This window comes from Euprymna scolopes, chromosome 13, assembly GCF_053919585.1.
Source record: "Euprymna scolopes isolate OS-2025 chromosome 13, ASM5391958v1, whole genome shotgun sequence".
NCBI lineage: Eukaryota > Metazoa > Mollusca > Cephalopoda > Sepiida > Sepiolidae > Euprymna > Euprymna scolopes.
Window position 1 is genome coordinate 122,782,091 of NC_136494.1, and position 21,829 is coordinate 122,803,919.

General features: G+C 30.5%; 1 protein-coding gene across 1 annotated transcript in view; it reads left to right on the forward strand.

Moving 5' to 3' along the window:
* LOC145292177 (uncharacterized) overlaps nucleotides 1–21,829 on the forward strand; it is a 239,008-nt gene that overhangs the window by 212,561 nt on the left and 4,618 nt on the right. The window contains exons 55-61 of the mRNA XM_080138449.1: nucleotides 1,774–1,827; nucleotides 3,586–3,621; nucleotides 7,324–7,359; nucleotides 10,035–10,434; nucleotides 13,021–13,133; nucleotides 14,938–15,009; nucleotides 16,051–16,263. Coding sequence (XP_079994575.1) covers nucleotides 1,774–1,827; nucleotides 3,586–3,621; nucleotides 7,324–7,359; nucleotides 10,035–10,434; nucleotides 13,021–13,133; nucleotides 14,938–15,009; nucleotides 16,051–16,263 — 924 coding nt within the window. The remainder of the gene's footprint in view (nucleotides 1–1,773; nucleotides 1,828–3,585; nucleotides 3,622–7,323; nucleotides 7,360–10,034; nucleotides 10,435–13,020; nucleotides 13,134–14,937; nucleotides 15,010–16,050; nucleotides 16,264–21,829) is intronic.

Sequence of the window (21,829 nt, forward strand, 5' to 3'; positions counted from 1 at the left end):
TGAAATTAACATTCATATCAAATAAACAAGAAGTAAAGATAAATTTTAAAAGTTCATTTTTAAGTGACATTTAATTTTATTACAGACGTTAAATTCTGATTTTATACTCTTAATTTTTTTATTTTAACACTTATTTCAAAAATAATTCTTATTAGTAAAAATAAAATTTTATAAATCTCATTACTTAACGTCATTGTTGTCACTTTAGAGAATGATGATTATGCTGTGACTGTTACTATTACTATTAATGATAATAAATCTGTTTTTATGGTCCTAATATCACATTCAATAACAAAAAATGCCAAATAAAAACATCACTAGTGACTCATTACTGTGAGCTCCAAGAAAATAGGCGTTCACAAGATACCAGAGTAGAAAATAGTACAACAGACCAGTACATGCAGAAATTTGAAAGACCCGTGTAAATTATGTTTGGCCGAGAAATTCGAAGTCCTAAACACTGAAGAGCCTCTAAACCTATTAAACTCTAAAAGCGAAATAACAAACAACTCTATGCACAGAATAAACTTCACCTTAGGATAACAATGTATGTTATACTACTACTACTACTACTACTACTACTACTACTACTACTAATAATAATAATAATAATAATAATAATAATAATAATTATTATTATTAATAATAATAATAATAATAATAATAATAATTATTACTATTATTATTATTATATGTAGAATTGTTACATAAATAGAATTGTGATTGAATCACAAATTACCTAAGGTCATTAGACAGTTATCCCAATCTATATATCTATGAAAGTGAACTTGTCTGTGTGTGTCTGTGTGTCCCCCTACCAAACTACTCCGTCAATTTTCAGTCTACAGACTCGAGATTTGACATAATGGGTATTGAAATTTGGGAAAATCTTTTTAACCAGTTTTCGGCCAGAAATTTGGCTGTCAAGGGGTCGAAGTTCAACGATTTAACCTTTGAAAAACTACCAAACTGCTCCGCCAATTTTAGGTCTAAACACTTGAAATTTTAGATGTAGATTAATTTGACATGGATCAAACTTTTTAATTTAATTTGAGCCCAAAACAATAAATGCTAAGAGGTCAAAATTGAGATTAAAGTTTTTACAAAATTGACATTTGCGATCTCTACCAAATTACTCAGCCAATTTTTGGTCTTAACATTTGAAATTTTACATAATGTGTATTAAGACATAGGGCAAGCTTTTTAATCGGATTTTGGCCGAAAATTCGTCTGCCAAAAGGTCAAAGTTTGAAAGATTTGACCTTTGTGATCTCTAGCAAACTATTAAGCCAATTTTGGGTCTAAACATTTGAAATTTTACATAAAGTGTATTCAGACATGCACTAAGGTTTTAATCAGTTTTTGGGGCAAAAATGTGGCTGCCAAGAGATCAAAGTTGAAAGAGTTGATCTTTGCAGACTTTCCCGAACTCATCTGCCAATTTTTACTCTAAACACTTAAAACTTTACATGTAGGTTACCTGGGTATGAGTCATACTTTTTAATATATATATATATATATATATATATATATATATATTCACACAAAGTTATGAACAGTACATAAGGCCCGAGCAAAGCCGGGCTGACCTGCTAGTGAAGAACTAAAAATAAAATAAAATGGCATTAAACAAAGTGATCTAAAATAATTATTTAAAAAGTATGTTTTTCATTATTTATCATTCACTTACTATTCTAGTAATTACTAACATGAAAATTCAAAAACAAAAATGTAATGTGATTAAATTAATATTATTTTTATCTATTCATTTAGGGACATACAGGACCTGAAGGACCACCTGGAGCTGACGGACCACCCGGACCAATTGTAAGTATTTTATTTTACCAACCATATAGTTTTACTAAAGTATTCTGTTTTGTATAAACTTTAATGAGAAAATCAACGTTCTTTTCTTTTTAGGTTTAGATAGATTATTAGATAATTATTGTTTAATAAGTTCATTTGAGTAGCTAGCATTTGATTCAGACTAATTAGTAAAATCTTTTGTATTTTCTAGCACATAAGGTATATTTTGGAAATGAAAACATGATGATGAAAACAAATTATAAATAATATATAATTGATGGTTAACAAAAATCTATTTACTCAAGATGCAGAGATTAAAAGAAAAATAGAGCTTTAATAAATTCCAGTATTCTATTTAGTACTGACTACAGTGCTAATATCAAAAACTAATATTTGAGATAAAGTTATTATGTAAAAATCCAAATAGAATAAAAATTATATTTTGATAACGGAACAGATAGAGAATCTAAAAGTTTATTCCTAATGGCATATCCAAAAAGTGGACTATTTTAAAAACTAAAATAGTTTGTTTTTTTTTCATGCAGGATCATTGTACAAAAACACCAAACTTAACAATCCCCTTTTCCTGTCGTCTCCTATTTTCGAGTGCAATTTAAAAAATATCCCAAGCAGTAAAGAATTGCAAGTGGTTAAATCGTTATCGATGTGAATAGTGAAACTGGCATTCTGGTTTCAATTTCTGTTAAAGCCCATTACTCTCACTTAAGCCCATTTTCATAACTTTGGGAAACGCATGGACAAATTTACACTCTCCCGACTACGTATGAAATAGTTGGGTTGGCTAAATCTTCAATTTTTAGTAGGGCAAGCCTAGAAGTTGAAAAAATAATATTGTTTTTACAAAACTCTAATAAAATTTCATATAGAGTATTGCGCTCAAGCCTAATCTCTTGTGTCTCATCTTGGAAATTGAAATGTACGAGGATCGTTTCAAAATGAAATCTCCTATTGCATTAAAACAAGCGATATATTGTGATCAATAATTTATTTTACTACATAGTTACCACCATTCTCGATGCTCTTTTGCCAGGAATTAAATAACACATCTCTGCTTCTGATTCACGTCCATAACAGCCGTTGCTTTCTTAGAGCCTCTCACCGTCAATATCTACAACCGAGAGATGAAACTTTCAGGTTATTAAGACATAACTTCAGTCATCATAACAATGTAATTTTCCATCCCCTGTGATCTATTCGGGCGGAATAAAAATAGGAGGCACTACTTTTGGAACACTTCTCATAATATTGAGATTTAAGAATGTACAAATGTTTTTTTTTAATTTGATTATCTTTATTCGTATTCCTGTAATATTCATTATTCTATATTTTTTGTCTTCTGTCCCTCAATACTTAAATAATTCACATATTCACGTACAAAACGACATGTTTCCTTTCTTTTCTTTAATTTTTTATGAGAGATCTAGTTGATCTCCAGTGTGAATACTTTTTAAATTAAAATCTTTGGATTTAGTTGAGATATTTACACAGATCTACATATAAATTCATTCCATATTTTGGATCATCTTATAAGAAAAAACTAAATTTGTTAAATTTATTCGTAATTACGTTGATCAGTTTCAGTTCTAATTTTATATTTGAGATTTGCAGGCTTGTTGAGATTTACTCTAGCATCTTATTATTAATATTCATTTCATCCACACAGAAAAATGTTACATTTTTAATTAACATATAAACATTTATCATTTGATGTATCTTATTTGAATTCTTATAAGGATTATTGTTTTCTATTTATTTTAGGGCCCAGAAGGTCCACCTGGTCCCAAAGGAGAAATGGTCAGTACCACGTTTAATTAATAGACATAATATATACTACAAATAGCATCGAAAACAAAATCTAAATAGTGTAATCAATATGAGTACATCCGGGTTCCTCTTCACAAGAATATGATTGGTTGGTTAAGCCATAAATACAAACTGGTAGAGACGCCTGAGAGAGACATCGGAAGGCATCCCAACAACCTCACACTAAGGAATACCAGTTTCGACCAGGAACACTCATTAAGTTACACAACTGACTAAATTAGGTTAAGTCCAACAATTCAGTACTCAAAGTTAAGACACCGGAAGTGGATTCTGTTTAGCTAAATATGGAACGGAATCACTAAGTATGAAACGAAATTAAGTTTTTTGATAACACAAGAAGTCATAATAAAACCTTTCATACATTATTTATGAAAAATTCTGTGATAAAACTTGTGAAAGACATAAATATATTATTTCAAGAAGATACCATTTATAGAAATGTAAATAATAATATTTTCTCATAAGTGTTTAAACAAAATAATAACTCTGTATAGAAATGTAAAAAATAAAAGTTTATTATATTTTATTGTTTCATGATAGCACAAGAAATGTTAAAACTAAAATTATTTTTTTTTAATGTATTATTTCCATATGGTTTCATATTTCGTTTCATGTTTAGTGACTTCCGTTCCATTTCATATCTAGGTAAATCGAGTTCAGTTCCGGCATCTTAACTTTGAGTACTGAATTTTACTCAAATATCTTATAACTCATATAGTAGCCAAGTCCACTCAGCTACTTCAAACGAATATATCCCTTTCGCCGGACATGTCACTAAATATTCTCCAGATACAACAAGATAAGAAGAGACAAGAGGAAAAGAGAATCAGGGTATGATGATGACTCAAAGTGAAGTGATGCATTTTGTCAACTATAGAGAGAATTTCATATTTTGAAAGAGATACAACATCGGATGATTCCATGTTAAAAATATACCAATAAAAAAGATAGATTTACACCGGTTCAAATAACCCTCAACTTTAAAAACACAGACGTTCAAACTACTTCAGTATCACATTGGTACCAAGAAACAAGAAAGAATTGAATGTTAGTAAATGTGTTTTTTAAACAACAGTCCAGAGTCTTTAGGCTAGGAACAAAGTATAGTATCTGTTCTGTTCTTAGACAGAATAGGAAAAATTCACTTCGACCTGGCCATTTTAGAGGAATGTGACATCCTCTATATTAAAAGCCAATCTTGTGTCTAACGTCGCTCATGTGGGGAACCAGGTAAAAAGAGTCAAACCAATTTTTAATAAGACTTTTTTATGGTCACTTTTGTGTCATATATATTTAATATTAGAGATTTTTAAAAAAATGACGAATGTTAATCAGGTTTCAAAATAAAAAGAAAAAACTTTACTCAGTTTATGAAAGCAGAGTACATAGTGCATTTTATCTTTGGGGCAGTGAACATCAAGTTTTTGGCATTAACTATGGAAACTGAGAGATTAGGCAATCAATTTTTTAAAAGTTCTTAATGTGTCATTTAATATATAAAAAAGATTGTTAAAGTCAAGATTGTCTGCTCTTTTTGATTTCCGGTTTGTATTCTGCAGATGGGACGACGATGACAGACGAGATGTGACCCATTCTGATTAATGATTATCTTTCTTTCAGATAATGCGAAAGCCAACATCATTTCCCCATGTTAAGAATAGCTTTCTTGTCTGCTTGATCACAACTAATTATTTAACTAACTGGACAGCAGAAACCAGAAGTTAAAAAAGAGTAGACAGTCTTGACTATAACAAAAATATTTTTATTTTAAAATGATAAATCTTGTACAATCACTTCAGATTTTAGCTGTCATTGTTCAATCAATCTCATGTCCTTAATCCTAGGAACAACTCTATTGAGGTCGTTTTATAGACAATCGTTACCAAGTATATACACTTATGTAGTGTTCAATAATGACTAGACCTTATAATACGTCCTACCTCATGTAACATTTAGCTCTCATGAGGAGACACACAAATTATAATTAATTTTTTCTTTATCTTATTTTACGGATATTGTAGAGCAGATGACTAAAGAATTTTATACAAGTGAATAGAAGACAGGAGAATAGAAACCGAAATTTGGACTTTCTTTTTACTAATGATAAATATTTCTTGACTTTGGATCTAAAAACGGCTATGTTGTAGTCTGCAGAGAAGCAGTCCTGGAGTAATATGTTTTACAAGTAGAAAGTTTTGAGAAAGAAACTCTGTTCATGGAAATTCTGCCTAGCACTAGGTATATGGAGGAAAAGAGTAAAGTTATTTGTAGTTCTGATAGAAGAACGAGTGTCAGCTGTTTTAAAAACAGGAACTAGAAATTGGCGCCTAATTGAACATTTTCTACAGAAATAACTATAATGTAGAGAGAAAAAAATAGCAACCTCTTTCGTGAGGAAAACGGTAGAGATTAGAAACACAAAATGATTTCTTAATATAAACTCCAGTAGGGTATGTTGTTAGATTAAAAGTATGTAAAAATAATGTTAAACAAGCTTAATATTATTAGGTTGCTGCAAAAATAATGTCATTTTTATATATATAGGTGAACGTAAAAAAACGACATTATTTTTGCACCAACCTAATAGAATAGAGGAAAATTACATGAGAAGAAAAAAGTGTAGAATTCGGACTATGCACCAGGATATTGCATTAAAGACAGGAAATCGCTAATGAAACATGCTCTATGTATATTCTTAAGAGACAATGGACATTTCATGTAAGGGTGTCTGCACGTGTAATCATGAAGTAATGGTTGAACAACCCTCAGCCACATCTTTTGAATTGGCACTGCTTGATTCCAGTGACAAACAGAAGTGAAACAATGCCGAGATAAGCGGAGAGCACATACAACACCTGGTATTCCCAAACGGTCACCCATTTAGTACTGGCCAGGCTCCACGTTGCTTAACTACAGGGCTCTAATGAGAACCAGTGTGTAAATATTATTATATAGCATATAACACATAGCAAATAACCTTGTCAAATCGTTCCCTTTATATGGATCATGGCAAAGAGAAGTTGTACCTGATGGTAGGTTGGGGGAATTATTATTTATGCATACCAGCTACTGGAAAAGAAAAAGAAAAACCTTGAAAGAATTGTAAAATTCCAAAGATTTTGTGCGATCATTAGCAATAACTTTTGCAGCCGTTGTTGTTGAGAAGGATACAACTACAACAAGAAGAAAAAAGAGAAAGAAATAGAGGGACGTCACTATTCATTGAGCCACAACAGTTATATACTATAATGCGCTGGCTAGAGATATTTTGTTATGATTTGAAATTAATGAATTGGGTTACAGTGGTGCTACAGTTAGACTGACACAACTAGCTATAAAAAAAACCCTGTGTCTATCTCAATTGTTGCACTCCAAATTTGGTTTGATCTTGTGTCACATTCAGTTCTCGTGAGGTTAGGATAAATCACAACTTCAGGTTTTGTTCTCAACTTAAGATGAATCATCCTGGCTAAAACAAGGATAACAGATCTTCAGGTCATTTGAATTTTGAATAATTTGTTTATATCCATGAATAAAGATTAGAAAAAAACATGTTTTCCATGTAGTTGTAAATTCAAAAAATTCGTGAATGCTGTTTTTGTGATTGAAAAAATCCTTTTTAAATGAATTGTTTTTATTTGCTCATTTTTTTTCTGGCCTTTTGTTTTTCAGGGAATGGGCGGACCAAAGGGAGAAATGGGATTATCTGTAAGTATCAATTTCTATCCAACCTTCCCTTTCAATGTAGATATGTGGTGTGGTTCCTGGCCTTGGTAAAGACCATATTGGAGCGTTTTTGTGTATAATCAAGAACCACACCGACATTTAATATAGATTGGGATATAAATGTCATTGTTTAATCGAAAGAAAAAAAAATGGAGGATATATAAACACATAGAGACGGCATGCATATGAAATGGAAAATAACATCAAACATTGAAATAATAGAAGGCTCACCAGATAACAACAGCTATCTAAAACATAAACCAAAATTTTCTGAAAGAAAAATACGAAAGTTTACACGAAAACATTTTTATACAAGAAATAAGGATATAAACAGGTACTTTCAATAATAAACATGTCTATTTTATAAATAACATGTTTGGGTAAAGAAAGTTAAGTGAATAGTAGTGTGTAAATATTTAGCAGTGTGGCATTGTGTGTGTGTGTGTATGTGTGTGTGTGTGTGTGTGTGTGTGTGTGTGTGTGTGTGTTTACCTTGTTCTTGTTACGCATGCATAAATATAAAGTAAAACGGCTTCAATGTTGACAGATTAAAGATACCCATCGTAGGGGTGCCTGCACATGAAATTTTTGTGGCAAGAAGTGTGAAATCTCCAACCACACTTCTCCTAAGTCGACATTGTTGAATACCAGTGGAGTATATATATATATATATATATATATATATATATATGTGTGTGTGTGTGTGTGTGTGTGTGTTCAGGACGACTGAAAACAATACTGAGATAAACGGAGAACACATACAGTGCCTAGACTTCCCAAATAGTCACACATCTGGTACTAATCAGGCTCAACGTTGCTTAAATTCAGTGATCTGACAAGAACCGGTATGTCAATATGATTATGCCGCATAATAAATGCATATATATATATATATATATATATATATATATATATATATATATATATATATATATATATATATATATATATATATATATGTTGTTTTCTTTTAGCTATTTCTTATCCATCTGATGATAGCTCAGACATTGGTAACTAAAGCGGAAGTGCTAAATGTTTTAATTTCAATTCTAGCTGATGGTACCCTAGTCATATTTTCCTACTTTTTGTATCACTACTATATATTGGGTACACTATAATGAACAATAGAGAATTGGCTCTATGATAATAAATGCAAAATCTGCATATTTTAGCGTATTTCATGACTGGATGACGCTGAGTGCCCTGCTTGTCTAATTTATAAACCTCACTATGTCCGTGTATCTGTCTGTGTTCTTCATTTTCCCAAAAAGCATCTTCTCTGAGGTTGTAGAACAATGAGAAGTGAGTTCCTGCCAAAAGTGAAGACCATTATTCGAAAGCTGGAAATGATCAAAAACAGAATTAATAGACAGAAACATTTATTTTATTACTGAATATATATATATATATATATATATATATATATATATATATATATATATATATATATATATATATGTATGTATATATATATATATATATATATATATATATATATATATATATTCAGTAATAAGTATAGCAAGAAGTAATAGGACTGTACATCTAAAAAAAAAAAAAGAATAGGTTTAAAAAATCCAAAATTCATATTAGAATTCTCCACAATGACCAGTGGTGTGACGGATAAGATACTAGATATAATTCAGTTGTAAGCGCCAATATTTTGGAGTTTGAATGTTCAATATTCAGAATATAAATATAAATGACTTAAAATGTCTACTCGGTCATGGCTGCCAGAACGAGAGCATGCTACACACATACATTATATAAAGGGTTCCATTCAAGATTCTGAGTTTGAGACATCAGAAGAAGGTGAGAGTTTACATCGGCTTAAACGTTGCAAAAATAACCTTCAAAATGAAAAGAACTATCAGGATGAGAACATTAGTTCAAATAATCCAATGATAACATTGTTCTTTCATGAAATTGTCAAACATGCAAAAGATTTTGAATATATTTTGCTGTCTTTTATTGTGAACTTGTAAATAAAGATGAGAACAGTAGTTTTCAGAATACAAATAATGCTGACATCGAAAATATTTTTCGACCTTGAAAATCTATACTAAAAATCTGAAAAATAATTTTGTATGCAAAGTTGAAGTTCATATAGTTTTATGAAGAATGCCTTTTATGTTTTTTTTTATATAATATTTATGACTAAATAGAACGTGATTAGTACGATTTAAATGGTTCGAAATCTCACATGAATCTTGAAATGTGTTTTAAATAAATAAATTACGTTCATGTTAACGAGCAATGTAAAAAAAAAAGGTTTGGCATTTGTTTATTTATTTTTTTACTGTTTACAAACATTGAATTTTTATCATACAAAAAAAAAAGATATTGCAAAAAAGAAAAAAATTGAAAAGAAAAGGAAATCAAATAGAATTATTTTGCGAACATTCAGTCATTGATACTATATTACTAAATGAGAATGTTTTGAACAAAAAAATGTCATACACATTAAACTTTAACAGAAGAATTATATGTTAAACTTATGGAAAATAAATACAAAAACATTCAAACTAAGAATCAAGAATCTTTTTTTAACTCAAAGGTGAAGTTTCGTCCTCAACACTCAAGCTAAGAACATTAATCAAAATAATCCAATGATGTGAGCCAAAACGTCTGAATTATGTTTCTTTTATCTTCTTCAGGGTCCTCCTGGTCCTGCAGGAGCACCTGGTGAAGCCCAAGCCATACCTGCTGAATATCTTGGAGGCCGTGCTAGACACAGTCGTAGGAGGAAAAAGAAGAAGAAGAAGAGGAGGCGAAGGGCTGCTGATGGTACTGAAGTTGATGATGAGGAAGACGACGATGATAATATTGCAATTGATCCCAGCAAAGGAATCGAAGAGGTTGACGAGGTTATTCAGGGAATGGCCACCAAGAAAGTCTCTATTAAGGAAGGTCTCATGCATGTTGTCGATAAAATGTTTGAGGAGATTGATAAACTCAATGACGAAGTCATGGGTTACAAATTCCCTAAAGGTACTAAAGAGAACCCGGCCGTGACATGTCGAGATGTCTTCTTAGGTCATCCAGAATTTCAAGATGGTAAGTATGTGATTAATCTATAAATATAAAAGCGAAAATGTATGTATGTTTGTATGTGTGTTCGCTTTTTCTGTATGTCTACATAAGGCTTTTTTCAGAGAAGCGGTCGCTCGCCTAACAACTTTTTAAAACTTTTTATATCACATATAAATCGTAATATCTCAGAGTTAACAACGAAGCTCGCCTGTCTATTTAATTTGCTCGATTTCGGGAAGATAAATATTCAACATTTGTCGCTCGCCGCATGTGGGTTAGTCTTTTCCCTATAACATCTTGGGAAGCGTTCCCGCAGTAAATGAAATACTATCCTGCAGTAAAACTTGACCTCATTAACTCATTAAAACGGGCACCTGCCAAATCCAAGTAATTAAATAAATTCAAACGTATTTCTGTTAGCATCTCGCGGTGGGGCAATGGTTAACGTCGCACGTTTTTGTTTTCACACTTTAATTTACAACTTTGCCTCAACGGTTTGGGTTCGATCCTCATACTTACCTACCAAAACATTTTTTAACCCCCCACCCCAACCCTCGGAGTTTCCACACACACCTCCAAACACCCGGGAAACGCCGGGTACCCCTCGCTAGTATGTTATAAAGATAAAATCTAATGCAAATAATTATTTCATATCTAGCAGAGAGTGGAACGATAAAAGTGTCGCCCTAAAGAAAATAACGCTACAGCTTTATTTTTTAAAAAAAATTACTTAAACAATCAATTCAGGTAACTTGATTATGTAATAGGGCTAACATCTATTCAATGTAACCACCTTCAGCCTCAATCACCACCTCGATATGATAACTAGGAGCATGCCTTTTCCACAAGTGCCAGCAGGAGCTTGGCAAATACTTGGCAGATGACTGATTTTCGTGTTGTGGGTGGTCATGTTGATGATGTTCTCGACATATGACCAAACGAATTAGTCTAGGGGGTTCAGGTGGGGGAGTAAAGGGGCTGTGAGAGAAGGGTACAAAATCGTAGCACTCTTTCTAAAACCAAGTCTGGGTCTCTTTGGAGTTGTGGGGCGGCGCCAAGTCCTGCTGCCACACCCAGGGTCTGACAACAGCCACCTGATTTCCACACTCTTTGCACATTCAGGTGCATTTTGGTGTTGACTTTCAAGCGACTTGGAAGATGTGAGGTAGCATGATGTTGCCTTCACTTGATACCACACCAAAAACCATAACCGTGGCCGAAAACTTTGTTTTCATCATTCTGGGCACGTTTCTGTTATTCATGGCAATCCAGCGATATATTTTGAGAGTGCTGGCAATGGTTCTGTTGTCATAACTTGGATCGGTAGAGAGTATGTACAATGGTGCATCTCCAATCTCACTCATTGAACATTGTGTAACTTTCAGACATGATAGGAAGCTTCTATCACTCTTGGGATTTGTACACGACTTGCCAACGAGTAGATGGTCTGGAACAAAGAAAACCAGTTTTCGTCAAACAGAAATGGAATCATGTCATCTTTTCTATAGCGACAATGTTATCATTTCACCCTGGAGTATTCAATCACAGTGAAAAGAAAAATATATATATTTTATAGGCGGACAAAATATCTGCACAAACATTTTTATTAGGATTTTTACACTTTTAAAGCAAAAAATAGATGCAGTGAATATGTTATCCTCTCATTCATTTTGTATAAATCATTTTATTGTTGGCATTTGTTTCGCGGATATCTTTCTAGTTAAAATTCTTTCTTGAAAGACATTGTACACTTATGAGAGAGTAAATGTGAAAGTTGCCAACATCCTAAGCAAAAGTGTTTCTGTGGAAGAAACTAGATTCGAACTTGGCATACCCAGGTTCTCAGTCTGTGTTGCTAACCACTTAGCCATCATTGCCTCGCATGATATCTTCTAAATAATAATCTCTATTCACAATATACTCTGGTAGCCTTATACTGAAGGTTTTCATTTTCATGACTTGATGTGTGATTTTTTGGCAGTTTTTTGACATATTAAATTTCTGTTTATAGCTTTCAGTTAATCTCATAAAAAAAGTCGCATAAACGGGTAAATGAACATAAGGATACCAATTGAGGCCCCCTAGCATCACACGGTACTAAGTACCACTTAAAAAAAACGAACATGGTTTAAAAATTTTGTGACTTTGTAACCCATGTATCTCAGGAACGAATATATTTGGGGTTCGTTATAAAATGAATTGTAACTCCTAAGTTATTTCATCATGTCATGTTCATTTTAACAATGATGATAATTGTAATAATGATTATTGTGAGACTGGTAACAATTATTGTGAGACTGGTAACAATTATTGTGAAAACGGTAACAATTATTGTGAAAACGATATCAATTATTGTGAGAATGGTAACAATTATTGAGAAAACAGTAACAATTATTGTGAGAATGGCAACAGTTATTGTCAGAAAGGTAGCAGTTATGTGGGAATGAATTTTTGTGTATCAAGAGGGGTGGTATAGCAGAGAGGATGCATATTATTTGTGGTTATTTTATCTTAATAGAAATCGACAATGGGTTTTGTGGTTTGAATAATAAAAAATAAGATATTTTTTGGACTATGCACACTCTGATTTGATTCATTTTACTTTCTCAGGGTGGTACTGGATTGATCCAAATATGGGAGCTCTTAATGATTCAATCCATGTATGGTGTAATTTGACAGCCCATGGAGAAACCTGTGTGTATCCTGTCAGAAAAACAAGAATGGTAAGATATTGTTTCTTATTATTGATTATATTTACTGCCTAATACAAGGATTGAATTTATAGTCCCTTATCACAAGAAACTAATTCGTTATTTATTGTTAGATGTGCTTGCTGTTGCTTGCTTATTGGAATGGGTTCAGGTAATCTTAATCTGTGCTCATGGTATTTCGACTCTAAAGAAAAACGTTTCGTTAAGCTCTTAGTGGCCATTACAAAATATCATATAGCCATGAAGACGGCCCTTTTAACACTCAGTAATTGTCATACTTCACTTTAAACTCCATATTATGCCATATCCAGTCCTCATGGAGTAATAGGTAAATAGTGGCTGCTTCGCGTCTATGTGCGTTTTAACTAAAGAAATTTATGAATGCAGGCTTCACAAGAATTTGTCAGCCAGGTTGATTGTTAATGAAAAAATAAAAGAATACACCATAAAATAAATCAAGAAATAAAAAATGTTTGCGGTATGAACATTATTCAAGTATAAATGTGAACATTTGGTATCCAATTTATAAATAGTTGCACACATGTTGGGAATATCTTTCTTTTATAAATGAATAGTTTGACTATTTCGCATTGGCTGGGATTTCTTTTTCGAAAAATAGATCTAAAAGTTTATATCTTGTCAATCTTCTGTCACGTTACATGTTTTTAACATGTTCACCTATCTTTAATTCCTTTTTCTCTTTAATTCGCATGCAAACTTTGGGCAACTAATAGAAAGAAGAAAGAAAATGATAAAGTCATCAACAGCTGACTAACGGATTGACCTAATTTCAATAGTCTCAGTCAAACATTTAAGATTAAGAATGAAAGAACGAAAGTTTATACAAGTTATTGTATGAAATTACATTTTTTCTTGTGTAGTTTTGTTTTATTAAAAAAGTTGGCTAGTCACAGGAAGGACCATGTAAAGGTTGTGAGCTGTAACTCTGCATTGAGCATCAATTTTGCGAATGCTAATTGCCAAGCTTAGCTGTTAACGAGAATATACTTAAAGGATATGTTAATTTTCTTAGGTAGGGATATCATGTTGAATAAATCTTTAATGAAGAGGAAGGGTCTCTGAATCTTGTGCCTTTTTCTAGGTCAGTAGTTGACACTGCAGTCTGGAAAGCTATGATGATTGAACATTTCATAACTAGTTTATTTGTTGTGCTTCTTTTGGAATATTTTCATTGAATCAATGATCAAGTGCTAGTCTTGAAAGTGAAAGAAATCTTACAGATTATGCAATATACGGATCCAAATCCGAATCTAATTCTCCAAATATTTCATCAGATTGTAGTGGACCGATAAGGACCTGGAAAAAAGACACACCTCTACATAGATTCTTTCAACAAAACGCTTGCTTTGAAATTCTTCTTGTGCTAGATTTTTAGACTATTCAGACATCCAAAAAATAAAATGCCATGTGAACAAATATCTTGTTTTCTCTGCTATAAATCTAATCGCTACAACCATATGCATTTACATTTTAGTTGCAATATGCTTTATTTTGGAGTGACTATAGGGGATAAAAAATACATTTTTGGATTATATTGAAATATACCTTGGGGGTGAACCCTCTAGCATTTATTAAAACCTCGAAACATGCTACATCCTCTCTCGACGAACAGTGTATAAGATAGGTTAAAAAGATATGTTATATGTTAAAAAGATATATTAAAAGAAAAATTGCAGTTTAGTAATTTAAATATTAATTAATTGAAATTTGGATCAAGTGCTTATATTTCTTCTTTTTTAATAAATGAAATGTATTTTTTCATCTCAAATGATTGTCCTGGTTTCACATTTTTTAGGTTATACCAAGACAATGGAAAAAAGATAAAACCAATCTTAAATGGTTCAGTGAATTTGAAGATGGATTCAAGGTAAAAAGAAAATTATTATTCTTTATGCAATATACATTTATAAATTACACATTATACATTTATAAATTACTGATTATACATTTAAAAAGTACACATTATAAATTTATAAATTACACATTACACATTTATAAATTATACATTTATAAATTACACATTATACATTTAAAAATAACACATTATACAGTATTAAACTACACATATTACATTCATACATTACACATTATGCAATAATTACACCTCATATATTTATGCACCACACATTATATACTAATGCATCACACATTATGCATTTATAAATTATACATGTATAAATTACAGATTATACATTTAAAATTACAGATTATACATTTATAAATTACACATTATACATAAAAACATTATACATTTATAAACTATACATTTATAAACTATACATTTATAAATTACCCATTATACATTTATGAATGACACATTATAACTTTATAAATTACACATTATACATTTATAATTTATATATCTATAAATTATGCATTAAAAATAACACATAACTTTATAAATTACACATTATCTAATTATACATCGCACATTATATATTAATGCATCACACATTATGCATTTATAAATTATACATGATTGATTTATGCACATTCACAGTATGAATTTGTAAATTACACATTATATATTCCTAAATTACACATTATACATTTATAAATTATACATAATACATTTATAAATTACGCATTATGCTTTTATAAATTTAACATTATGCATTTATAAATTACACATTATGCATTTATAAATAACACAATCTAATATTATAAATTACACATTATGCATTTATAAATAACACAGTCTAATATTATTAATTACACATTATACATTTATAAATTACACATTATGCATTTATAAATCACATATTAAATATTTATAAATTACACATTATGAAACTATACATTACACATTATACATTCATACATTACACAATGCAATTATAAATGTATGTAAGATAAAAAAAAAAACGTATATATATTAATTACTAAATGTTGTTTCATTTCTCTCTAGATTGAATACAGTTCTGAAGTACAGCTAAATCTACTCCGATTAAATAGCAATTTTGTGACCCAAAGGTTTACATACTTCTGTACAAACTCAGCAGCTTGGTACGATCAAAAGTCGCGGGGCTTTGAACATGCGTTGACATTAATGGGTAGTAGTGATCACGAATTTGAAACAAGAGATCTTTCGGGTGATGAAGTGCCTTTTGATGGTTGCAAGGTAAGTTGAACACATTTTTCCCATATTCAACATATATCACACAATATGAAAAGAGAAAAGTTGCTGACTTTTATTTGAACACTTAGCATTTTTTCTTTGCTATATGTATCTTTCTCTATCTACTTCATTCGCACTCGTTTTTCTCTCTGTCTGGCTCATATATATATGTGTGTGTGCGTGTGCGCGCGTGAATAAAGAGTGTTTTTTAGAGGCGGTGAACCCTAAATTAAAATAAATCACATGAAATATCTTTATTATAAAAATATGTGCTATATTCCAAAGATTAATTTTTGGCATTTATAATTTAAATACAAAAACACACCATATATATATATATATATATATATATATATATATATATATATATATATATATATATATATATATATATATATATATATATTAAGTAATGTGATTTATAATTTAAAAGTTTTAAAATTTTTAAAATTTAAAAATCAAAATTTAATTAAATTAAAAATCAGTTTCATAAGAAGGAACAACAACAAAGTCAATTATCTGTACGATCGTTTCGGAAATCCGTGCTTTTTATTTGTGGTATACATGAAGTCACGTAGAATAATTATACATAGTTTTTTTGGTAAGCACGGTCTCCTCATCAGCAAATTTAGGAGGATTTCTATTGAATTGAAAAGACACCAAAAATAAACCTAGCATTAAAAGTAAGGCAGATGAATCTGAAAAATTGAAGTAAAAGGTTTGGATATAAAATTTATAAGAAAATTAATAAGGAAATTGGTATAGGTTAGAGATAGAAATGAGTAGAAAAAATATATATATTTTTGAATTTACATAATAAATTTGATTTAAAAATATATATATATATAATTACCTTTTGGTTTTCATTTTTTTGAAATCAGGAACTGTATTTAAAGTAGTCATTTAGATGTTTGCTATAGCTTTTTATTTTATTGAATGATGAATTTTAAAAGGGCGACGCTCGTGCAGTAAATTGTTTCCGTTAGCGTATTTTGATTTAGAGACGCCACAGTTAATATCTATAGAGAGAGAGTTTTTTTTTTTTTTTTTTTTTTTTTTTTTTTTTCAAGTTTTTAAGGGGAGATAATTGTCATGGCTTTATTTATTATTTGATTTACGAGTCTAAGGGCGGTAATTGGTTTAACTTAATTTATTAAAAAAAAAAAAAAAAAAAAAAAAAAAATCTATTTTTACTAATGAGTAATTTTTAATGATTTAAGGTGGTTTATATTTATTAAATTTAAACCAACGTTTATGATTACACGATAGAAGCTCGTGTCTTGAATTTACTAGTTTGGTTGTGCTTTTTATATCTTCATATTTTAAAATTTTTACGGTTTCTTTTGTACATAATGTACAAAATTTATCTCCTGGTTTATATGATTTGCAAGTCTCAATTATTTGCCATTTTCTCCCCTTAAAAACTTGAAAAAAAAAAAAAAAAAAAAAAAAAAAAAAAAACTCTCTCTCTATAGATATTAACTGTGGCGTCTCTAAATCAAAATACGCTAACGGAAACAATTTACTGCACGAGCGTCGCCCTTTTAAAATTCATCATTCAATAAAATAAAAAGCTATAGCAAACATCTAAATGACTACTTTAAATACAGTTCCTGATTTCAAAAAAATGAAAACCAAAAGGTAATTATATATATATATATTTTTAAATCAAATTTATTATGTAAATTCAAAAATATATATATTTTTTCTACTCATTTCTATCTCTAACCTATACCAATTTCCTTATTAATTTTCTTATAAATTTTATATCCAAACCTTTTACTTCAATTTTTCAGATTCATCTGCCTTACTTTTAATGCTAGGTTTATTTTTGGTGTCTTTTCAATTCAATAGAAATCCTCCTAAATTTGCTGATGAGGAGACCGTGCTTACCAAAAAAACTATGTATAATTATTCTACGTGACTTCATGTATACCACAAATAAAAAGCACGGATTTCCGAAACGATCGTACAGATAATTGACTTTGTTGTTGTTCCTTCTTATGAAACTGATTTTTAATTTAATTAAATTTTGATTTTTAAATTTTAAAAATTTTAAAACTTTTAAATTATAAATCACATTACTTAATATTGAATTAGCTCTAGGACATTTAACTATCGAGCTTATTATATATCTAAATTACAACGAGCATTTCCTGTATTTTAATTAAACTAGTAATTTCACTATTACATTAAAATACACTTAGCTCTTTAGACTATTATTCTAATCTCCTTTAAATATATATATATATATATATATAGGTTAATCATTTTTTAAAATTGCATTTTCACCCCTAACAAGGCACATTGCACTTTGATGTAGGGGGCTACTATCAGGGACATAAGCTACAGGGGTACTATGTGGGGAGTTGGGCAGCAATATGTCGGTTAACGTTACACTTGAACTTCTGCATCAGTACATTTAGGGAAGCAGGAACCTGGAAGGGAATTCCAAAGTCTAGCGGTTCTGGGGAAGAAACTACTGGAGTAGAAGGCTCCTCACAGCTAGGGATCTCAACTGTGAAGGAGTGGGATTTTCGAACTCGGTTCGTATATAGCAATCGTAATGGATTAAAAAATAAATAAAGGTTTTTATAATTAAAAAGATCTTTTTATATAAATTTTGTAAATTTTGAGAAAAGCCCAAGCTCAGTGAATGTCTTTTTATTGAGTTCCAGAGCATATATAGTGTAGTAAAATTATACTACTATATATATATATATATATATATATATATATATATATATATATATATATATATATATATATATATATATATATATATATATTTTAAAGCCAAAAACAATGCAGAGGAAGACCGGAAAAGATAAAGTAAAAAAGAAAAACAAACAGATATAGACGAGTATGGCTGAATAGAGGAGTGTCTAACCTTTATTTGACTATCATTCTTCACTTCAATGTATAATTATTTATTACCAAGTTGCTGGTGTGTCCGGTGTATGTAAAGTCCGTGGGTGGTGTGGAACTTTGATTAATTTCGAGAGAACCTTTAATAAATAATTATACATTGAAGTGAAGAATGATAGTCAAATAAAGGTTAGACACTCCTCTATTCAGCCATACACGTCTATATCTGTTTGTTTTTCTTTTTTACTTCATCTTTTCCGGTCTCCCTCCGCATTGTTTTTGGCTTTAAAAAAATATATATACATTTCTTTACCAACAATGCTTCAAGCAAACTACTACCTAGTCTTATATATATATATATATATATATATATATATATATATATATATATATATATATATATATATATATATATATATATATATCAGGAAAGGAAGATTTACTTTTTCTTATTATTATTCATGATTAAAAGAGATAAGAGAGAGGAGGAAAATATATGTTTATCGATTCCACCCTCGCTCATCAAGAGCTGTATACAGGGAGTTTTTAAATTATTAAAGGGGAAACACGAGTGTAACTACATGCATAGTTAAAATAAAACTAGCGTTATGATATATATATATATATATATATATATATATATATATATATATATATATATATATACAATGGTAGAATATCTTCTTAGAGGTTAATTACGTTCAAACCGAAGAAACACTCCCACTGTTTAGAAAAAGAGAGTCTCTTAAAACGAACTTGTACAGCCTCCAAGATCTCCAAATGATGTTTCGAGTGAGCATGACTCAGAAAAGAAAATGATTCAATATTGAAATCCGTTTAAATAAATGGTAAGTTATAGACGACCCGAATATATTACTTAGAAGCTCGGTGGTTCAAATGCTGATTTTTCTAGGTATGTGTTGTTGAACTACTATTCAATCTCATCGATGTCCTACCCATGTATTCGGTACTGCAGCTACAGTTAAATCGATAAATTACATTATTCTTATGGTTGGAAGGGGATAGAACATCTTTTTGGGAGGACATCATAAATAATTACGTAGAGAACATAACTTACACATTAGAAGAAAAATGAAATTTTCAACTGTAAGCTGGGTTTTCTTCTTTTAATGATTAAAAAAATCCCTAGATACAGCTTGAAGGTTAAGGGCGAAACTGGTCAACTGACTATTTTTCCTCTCTCTTATTGCTTTTAATCCTGAATAGTAATTAAAAAAAACGTCTTCCCTTCCTAATTGCGATATATACTTATGCAAGGTTTGTGGGAGAAAACCCTTGCAGAGTGCTCGATTATGAAGAAAATATTAAAATAAGGGCATAATATTTATTTATATATGTATTACAGAAGATCAGAAAACCATCGGTACCGTCGGTTTCAAATCTAAAACAAAGGGGACGAAAGTGGACGCCATTTCTGAAGAGACAGCTATAAACAGAGGCTAAATGGAGTTTGACATAGGCAAGCAGATTTTGGTGTCCTTTATTTTGGATTTGAAACCGACAGTACCGATGTTTTTCTGATCTTCTGATATATATATATATATGCATTCTTATTGCTCAATTAAAAGGAGTCTACATTGTACCTATGTTTAATTTCTCCAGTGACTCATGGCTTAGAATATATTTCTTTAATAAAGCCTTGTTAAGGAATACAGTATGTGATTGATATCCTTAGATTAACTAATTTGCATATTGCTTTGCCATAGGGACATTTCATTAATTCACTATCCGTTCTTATTGTTAGCATATTCAATGATTATTTCATTTTTGTATAATACTTCATAGATGAACAATTTTTAAAACCGGCATTTATTTTTACAAATTTACTCTATATTAATGTCGTACATGTGATGCAATTTGTATGCTGTGGTCACTGTTCTCTCTTAACCCAGAATTGTACTCTACTCGATTATAACACCACCGATAGTGTAGAGATATCACTTTCCTCTGATCTCAGCACCCAAATCCATTTGAGGATTTTAATAACCACCATATAATGGCTTGTTTCTCAAGCTACACAAACCTAACTGGACACAGCGTGTATAGCTTCTCGGTTGTATATTTCCTTTTACTAACCGTCATTTTCCTGACCTGCTTCCCAGATCGTGAGAACCTGCAAGCCTCACTTCTTGACCTATTCTTCACAATACTACCCGAGGGTTGTGACAGTTGTGTTTAGCCAACTTGGAAATTCTGATCATGTTTGACATAATCATAAATATTTAACCCTAAACTGAAGCACTGTTACTTAAAATGATGAGATTTTATCAGCAGAATCTTTAAGAGAATTCATCAGGAATGTTCCTTGAAGTCAACTTTTTTTCTTCCTGCAGGACACTGTGCAAAAGAGGTTTCTGAATGTATTAAAGCAGCCATAAAAGCATTTGATTCGACGTGAACGTTTCTTAGTAAAACCAACTTTCCTCAATAGTTCACTTTAACCTGCACAGCTGTTATTGCGCATAGGCAGCAAGAATTTGGCTGTTTCAACTGCTATAAGTTAATTACAAATAGATAAAACATTTTAGCATCAAGAAACCATTGTAAGAGTATAATTACTAAGAGTATAATTACTAAAAGTATGCATAGTGATATGACTTGAGTTACAGAAATTTGAAACCCATGAATTCGGAAAAATATATAATAGTATTATTTGGATTCTTGGAACTACTGTTCTGAT